An 8,148-nucleotide genomic window follows, 5' to 3' on the forward strand; every position below is an offset into this window, starting at 1 on the left:
GTCGTGACACAGCATTCCATTTATCTTCAAACTCACTAGGCTCATATGCATCACTCCAAACAACTTCATCAAATCTCAATTTAAAATCAGGATCATCCCTTAAAGGCATAGACAACTTTTCCACCATTTTCATAGTTATATGCCACATACAGAAACGATGACGAGAAGAAGTAAGAACCTTCGCAATAGCTGCTCTCATACCAAGATCTTGATCCGTAATTATCATAGTAGGCTGCGATCCCATGCACTTCACAAAAGTTGACAGAATCCAAGAATATGATTCTTCATCCTCACGTGAAATCAATCCAGCTCCAAAAGTAACACACCTTCCGTGATCGTCTTTACCTGTGAAGGGAGTGAAGATCAAACTATACCTGCGAAACATTTAAATGAAACTATAATAAACATAGTATGAAATTTAATATGGAATGTATATATTTTAAAAATAAAATAAAATAATACCTATTCGTGTTATACGTTGCATCAAATGATATTGCCTGTCCAAAAATTTTATAGTTCTCAATTGATACAGCATCTGCCCAAAATAGTCTAGTCAACTTGTTTGACTCATCAACATCATACTAAAAAAAAAACCCACTATTTGCAGAACACTTTCGCTTAAACTTTTCAATTAAGATTTGGACATCAACTCCATTGGCCCATGACTTCACATCACGCGAATGATTTTTAAAGTCAATCTTCCTGCACCCAGCATCATCCACACCACCTACTAACTCAGAATAAATCTTGAAGGAACGAACTGCACCTATATTAGCCTTAAAACATTTAGCCATGAAAAATTGATGCCCATAATCAATATTCCTATGAACTTTCAATAAATGCTTTAACCCTTCAGAAGCCAACTTATGCGTGTGACCTTCAATGAATTTATAAATCTCATAGCCACTCCCAGCTACGAATCGATAACCAACACGAGCCATACAATGCACCCTACAAGACACACGCTTTCTCTTTTGTTTCTTTGCACCTTGGTCAACATGTTTCACTTTAACATCTTCTTTTGAACCTTCATGTGTACATACCATATATCGTAAAACAATAACACCACTACCATCTTTTGCTTTTTTTTGCATACTCTTACGGATAGTGAATCCACATGCACTTGCGTATGCACGGTAAAAACTCACACCATCTTCAAGAGTATCAAATTTCTGCCCAATTGTAGGTTTCAATATATCATCGCATTGAGGCACGTAAAAATCTTCAACATCCGTAGTCTCCAAATCAAGATGCACAGAATCTGAATAAAATAATAAAATATTAGTAAACATTAAAAATACTAAAATATATGCAATAAAATAATTAAATAAACAAAAAAAACTATGAATGCATTAATTTTTTATCTATACCTCGGTATAAATCTATGCAATTTTAAAACTTCTCATTTTCAATTGTATGCAAATACTAAAATTAAACAAAGAATTAAAGTCAAATATCCGACCCCATAATCAAGTCTTCAATTCATATTATATCTTATAAATATGAAGAGGCCGAAAAGGAAAGGCTTAACCAAAAAAAATATGTTTAATTAATTATTATTTTGATCTTCTTAAAATTTTGCAGCACTAAATAACAACTATGCAATTAAAATAAAGCGAATTATTAATGTTACACACAAATATGATGATATATGCATATTAAAATAATCATCATCATAATATGCATTTTTGTTATTAATTCGAATTGGAGCATTTAAAATAAAAAATATGCAATTAAAATTAATACTTATTTAAACCTGTGCAAATCAAACATCTATGCATAACAATCTATGCATATACATAATATTAAAAGTTTAAAATCGGTGCAAAAATATATGCATCATAATCAATACCACCTATGCAAATCAAACAAAATAATAACTATGAAACACAATCCAACATCTATCTATGCATCACCATCTTTCATCTATGCATATCAACATATGCCATCATCTACTAAATTTTACAAAACTTAACACAATCGGCATATCTCAATTTCAAATCAAATAAAACCAAACCAAACATCTAAGCATAAACATCTATGCATTTAAATCAAATCAACATTTAAATCATTTTTTTAAAAAAAATTCGAAAATAAATCAATGAAATTAAACAACTAAAACTAAAAATAAAACTAAATTAATAAATACCTTGTGTGCTCATCGTGAAAAATTACACTACAACTGTCTTCAATAATAATTGATATTAAGATTATATGATATTAAGAGTATGAAAGAATAAAGAAGACTTGGAGAAAGAATAAGAGAAAAACTAATAACACAAAATAAATGATTACAAACGCAGAGTATAAAAATTTTAGACGGAAGTTAAAAACACACGATTAACTATGCAATCTAGGTTTAATTAAATAATTACTAAAAGACAACTTTAACCCTTAGTCTAAATAAAAAGTAAAAAAAACGGCCATCATATGCTAGTCAAACCAATTTTAGCGGAAATTAAACAACTTAATCCTCACCGTTAGATATGGAGTAGATTTTAAAGGCTAAGATGTGGTTCCTAGTTCTCATGTTAAAAGAGGTTTTTATTAGAACCCCTTCCTATGTATATATATATATATATATATATATATATATAGGGTTGGGTTCCGGTGGATCCCTATGCTTATAATAGATCCGTAGATCCAAATCTAGACCACACATTTATGACATGTGGCGCATCAAGATGGTGACACGTGGCAAGGCATTTCAAGGCAAAATCTGGAGAGGGGTAAAATTGGAATGTAATTTTCGAAATTAAAAAAAAAAAATTAGATTTTCTCAAAATAGGTATATTTAGATGCATAAAGTTTCATACGAGAATGCATGAACTTTCATATAAAAATGCATAAAGTTTCATATAAAAATGCATAAGATTTCACCCCACCCCCCCACACCCCTGAACCCCAACCCCACCCCACCCCAGAACCCCATCCCCACCCCCACCCCCCACCCCCCACCCCCACCCCACCCCCCACCCCCCAAAAAAAAATTTTATTTATTTTTTATTTTTTTAAAAACTGATTTTCTGACCACTGACCCACCCCTACCCCCCACCCCCCCCACCCACCCCCACCGCCCCCAACCCCCCAAAAATTTTTTTTATTTTTTTTTTTATTTTTTTAAAAACTGATTTTCTGACCACTGACCCACCCCTACCCCCCACCCCCACACCCCCCCCCCACCCCCCAAAAAAATTTTTTTTTTTTATTTTTAAAAACTGATTTTCTGACCACTGACCCCACACCTACCCCCCCACCCCCCACCCCCCCCCCAACCCCCCCCCCACCCACCCCCCCCCCAATTTTTTTTTTTTTTTTTTTGAAAAATTTGATTTTTACATGCATAGAAAAATTACAACATGTTTACATGCATATACTTTTTGCACAGAAATGCATATACTTTCACACAAAAAATGCATTACATTTTTGAAAAAATATAATGTTTTCAAACACTACACATAAAACCTAAAAACTAAAACCCTAAACACTAAAACACTAAAATATCAACACATCATTAAACCCTAAATACTAAAACTCAACCCCTAAAATAAATACTAAACACTAAACCCTAAAAACTAAACCCTAAAAACTAAATCCTAAAAACTAAACCCTAAACACTAAACCCTAAAAACTAAACCCTAAACACTAAACCCTAAACATTAAAACACTACACACTAAATCCTAAACCCTAAAAGAAAAATGCATAATCAAGAACAATAAAATGCATATATTATTACATGAAAATGCATAAACCCTATACCCTAAACCCTAAAAACTAAACCCTAAACCCTAAACACTACACACTAAATCCTAAAAACTAAACCCTAAACACTAAAAACCTAAACACTAAACCCTAACCCTATACCCTAAAATAAAATATTATAAAATATGTGTATATAAAAAAGAAAAATGCATAATCAAGAACAATAAAATGCATATATTATTACATGAAAATGCATAAAACATTAACTACAAATAAATTTTTGAAAAAAAAAATATTTTTTTTTTGGGGGGGGTGGGTGGGGGTGGGTCAGCAATCAGAAAATCAGTTTTTGAAAAAAAAAAAAAATTTTGGGGGGGGGTGGGTTGGGGGTGGGTCAGCAATCAGAAAATCAGTTTTTGAAAAAAAAAAAAAAAAATTTTTTGGGGGGGGGGGTGGGGTGGGGGGGTGGGTGGGGGGGGTGGGGGGGGGGGGGGGCGGGGGTGGGGTGGCGAAACTACCAGATTTATTAAAATAAAATGCATTTTTTGTATAATTTAATGCATTTTTATGTGAAAACTTTATGCATTTTTGTTTGATTTTATATGCATGAGAAACATGCCTATTTTTGGGGGTGGTAATGGGGAGGGTTGGGGGGTGGTGTGGGCTGGATTGGGGGTGGTATGGGGTGGGGTGGTGAAAATATCAAAACTGTAAAAATTAAATGCATTTTTCTGTTCAAAGTTATGCATTTCATGTGAAAACTTTATGCATCTTTGTGTGAAACTATATGCATCTAAAATATATCTATTTTGAGAAAATCTAAAAAAATATTTTTTTAATTATTAAATCCGAAAATTACATTCCAATTTTACCCCTCCAGATTTTGCCTTGGAATGCTTGGAAGCTCCTTGCCACGTGTCACCATCTTGATGCGCCACATGTCGTAAATATGTGGTCAAAATTTGGATCTAGGGATCTATTATAAGCATTGGGATCTATATGATCCCATTCCTATATATATATATATATATATATATATATATATATATATATAATGAAGGACATTTTATTAAAAATGAAGGAATATATATGTTGGCCAAGTAAAAGAAGACATATTCAAAATAATCCTAGATTTGTTTCATTTATATATATATATATATATATATATAGGGGAAGGCTAAAATAAGAACGCTTATTAAAATATAAATTAAGAACCATTTTCAGCCCTTAGATCATCAAGATCTACGGTTGATTCATCACCTTGTTGGATATATTCATGGTCATGAGTTCGAATCCCAAAGGTAGCAAAAAATCATTTTTTCGATATTCATACCTTTATACAGTTTATTCATGCGAGTTATACATAAAATTCATGCATTTTTGCTGGTTCATAATTCTTAAAATAAGGGTGGTTTATTGAATAACCGCACCCTATATATATATATATATATATATATATATATATATATATATATATATATATATATATTTCCAATATTATAAAAACATTTTGAAGATGATTTTATTTTAAAAAAAACGAAATACAAGAAAAAGGTGATTGGGGGAAGTAATCCTAGATTTGTTTTCATTTATATATATTTTTTCCAATATTTTTAAAAAAATCAAAGATGATTTGAAAAAAAAAACTAAAGAAAAAGGTGCTTGGTGGATTTGAACCTGGGAGACCTCAATAATATGTGAGTTATACTTTGCCACCTTGTCCGGTAGTGGCAACCGCATTAGTGAAGTGTTAGAAATAAAAATAAAATGAATCATATGATGGGGCATCGGTCGTAAAAATAAATACCATATACTTGGATTAAATGTATTATAATAATGCAGTAAACACGATATAATAATAGGAAATAAATTTTAATTAATTAATAGAAATAAATTAGTGAAGTTGGAAAAAAAATTGTGAATACGATGGGATATTGCTCAAAAAACTATATAACATATACTTGTAGACAATGTATTATAATATAGTATTAAACGCGATATAATAATAACAAATAATTATACCCAATGAAATAGAGTTGAATTAATTAATTAAAATAAATTAGTGAAATATTGTAATCGATATGATGATAACAAAATGAACCACGATCATTTGAGTAACGAAGTCGAAATAGTTATACTGAATGAAAAAAAAATTAATTAATTAGTTGATTGTCATATAACAATATAACAATATACTTGAAGACCATATATTATAATATAGTATTGAAGTCAAAATAATTAAACTCAACATTCATCAAGTTTAATTATATAATTGAAATATTATTTAAGTTGGAATAAAAAATAAAGTATAGTCAATCGTACGCAGAGATTTTTATTGGAATCTATATAACATATTGGTGTTTCACGAAACCAACACCTAAACTACGAAGTGAAAAGCGTAAGCTATACCTAGTAGAGATGATCGGAAAGAGCGAAGTAAAACGATCGGAAAACTTAGCACGAGAGAGCAAATAGCTGTTGTATTCAAAAGTGAGAGGTAGCGTGATTACAATGCACGAGCGCAGGTTCTATTTATAGATTTACAAGTGGAGGGTAAAACGGTAAATTCGTTTGTGATGCATGCGCCTTGCGTGGTCGAAGGGTAGGATGGTAATTTCGTCTTCACGCGGGAACTTTCCCGCGTTTCTGGTGATTCCGCTGATAAAGATAATTCCTCTGGCAAAGGCTGCTTCTCTGGTGAAGGTCACTTCTCTGGCGAAGATGACTTCTCTGGCGAAGATGACTTCTCTGGCGAAGACGACTTCTCTGGCGAAGATGACTTCTCTGGCGAAGACGGCCTCTCTAGCGAGGGTGATTTCTCTGGCGAAGGTGACTTCTCTGTCAGAGATGACTTCTCTGTCAAAGATGATTTCCTCTGACAAGTGCACTTCCTCTGCCATACTTATTCCGCTGGTGGGATTAATTCCTCTGATTTACATCATTTTCCTACTCTGCACATATCACTCCTCATCAACCACTCCCCCCTCTAGTCTGGTTGAACCGGGTATTCTTCGTGTTCAACCAGCGGAGTGTTGTTAGAACCAGCGCTATGCTGTTTTCCTTGGTCCCTGCAAATCATGAAGACATGAAAGTTCTAATATTATAAGAAAGCAAAGGTAAGCCCTGTAAATTGTTCTCTGGCGTTTTTTGTTACTCCCTCCCCTGGTCTGACTAGTTCACTCTGGAACGGTGCAACTAGTCAGAGGATTCGCCCGCGTGAATGACGTCACTAGCATTAAATGCCCGCCCCTTCTACAGTGCTTTTTCCGTATCCCGAGGTTACTTTTTAACCTTTGCGTCCTTTCGTCTCTCCGTAGAAATTCTCATCCGTTGATTATTTTCCGTATGCCACGCGTCATTCATCCCGTATGGTGATAGTTGCCCGCGTACGTTACTTAGTCAGTTTTGAAATTTTGCTTCCCATTATTCATATTCTCCACTTTTTTCTAACTCCTTCACCTGCGATTTCCGGCGATTCTCTCCCTGTTCCGGCGTATTTTCCTGCGACCCCTCCGCTCCAGTTTTTACCGTCAATCTTTCTCTGCCCTAGGTAACTCGCGTATCCTTTTCTCCCGATATTTGTGATTAGTTATAGCGTAGTGGTGTAATTGTTGGTGCTCTGATTGAGCGTGCTAGAAACCCTAGGATTAAAATTTCTGACAATGGCTTCCACTTCCGCTCCCCAACCCTCGCGATCGCCCTCTCCCTCTTCCCGAGATTCTTCATCTTCCTCTCCCCAGTCCCAAGGTCTTGAAAACCTTCCTTCCCCCTCTACTTCTCATGATTCTCAGAATACCCCCAGTCCTTCCCAGCCTAAAAAGAGAACTAGGAAGACACCCCAACCTCCTAAGCCTATTCCCACATCTCGCCTTGGCGTAGCGGCGGTGGAAAAATTGAAGAGCAGGTGTCGACACCCTGAAGGTTTAAAATTCATGGCCTTCTCTAAAGACTCAACACCCCCTGAGAAACTTCACAACCACAAAACAATAGCCATCTGGCAAGCCCAGATAGATGTTGGCCTAAGGCTCCCTCCTCCTACCCTTCTGGTTGATGTCTGCAACCATTTTCGCATCCCTTTTTATCAGGTCGCCCCCTCTGCCATCCGGAGGTTATATGCCTTCCATATTCTATGCCGAGCCCACAATGTTGGGGACACCGCCAAACTATTCTGTCAGACCCAATCTCTTCGTATGCAGGGCAGTCCCTTGTATAGCTTTGCTGGTCTTCCAAAATATCCTACTACCTTTCTTTCTTCTCTAAATTCTTTTGATAAGGGCTTTTTGAGCCACTATTGTTATGTGCGCACCCTTATCGGCTCCTGGCGCGACTACGGCGTTTCAGAGCTGGAATGGCACAACCCGCGGACCACCTACAAGCCGGCCACTCCCGATGTCCCCTCCGCATTTGATCTGGGTGTCATAGCCCACCTTAATGCCCTAAATAAG

At 35.2% G+C, this 8,148-nt stretch overlaps 1 protein-coding gene across 1 annotated transcript; it reads right to left on the minus strand.

The window, feature by feature from the left end:
• Positions 1–92: 92 nt before the first annotated feature.
• LOC131023629 (protein FAR1-RELATED SEQUENCE 5-like) lies at positions 93–2,162 on the minus strand. Its single transcript, XM_057953173.1, has 6 exons — positions 2,150–2,162; positions 1,097–1,261; positions 645–1,027; positions 463–581; positions 179–374; positions 93–98 (listed from the first exon to the last, which is right to left on the minus strand). Exons 1-6 carry the CDS (start codon positions 2,160–2,162, stop codon positions 93–95), a joined length of 882 nt encoding a protein of 293 aa, XP_057809156.1.
• Positions 2,163–8,148: the final 5,986 nt, after the last annotated feature.

The sequence above is a fragment of the Salvia miltiorrhiza genome, chromosome 4 (genome assembly GCF_028751815.1).
Source record: "Salvia miltiorrhiza cultivar Shanhuang (shh) chromosome 4, IMPLAD_Smil_shh, whole genome shotgun sequence".
Classification (NCBI taxonomy): Eukaryota; Viridiplantae; Streptophyta; class Magnoliopsida; order Lamiales; family Lamiaceae; genus Salvia; species Salvia miltiorrhiza.

Coding starts and splice junctions, on each gene's coding strand:
- LOC131023629 (XM_057953173.1), bottom strand. Junction 1,028..1,096: donor TGGATTCACTATCCGTAAGA/GTATGCAAAAAA, acceptor GTACACATGAAG/GTTCAAAAGAAGATGTTAAA. Junction 375..462: donor GCAACGTATAACACGAATAG/GTATTATTTTAT, acceptor AATGTTTCGCAG/GTATAGTTTGATCTTCACTC.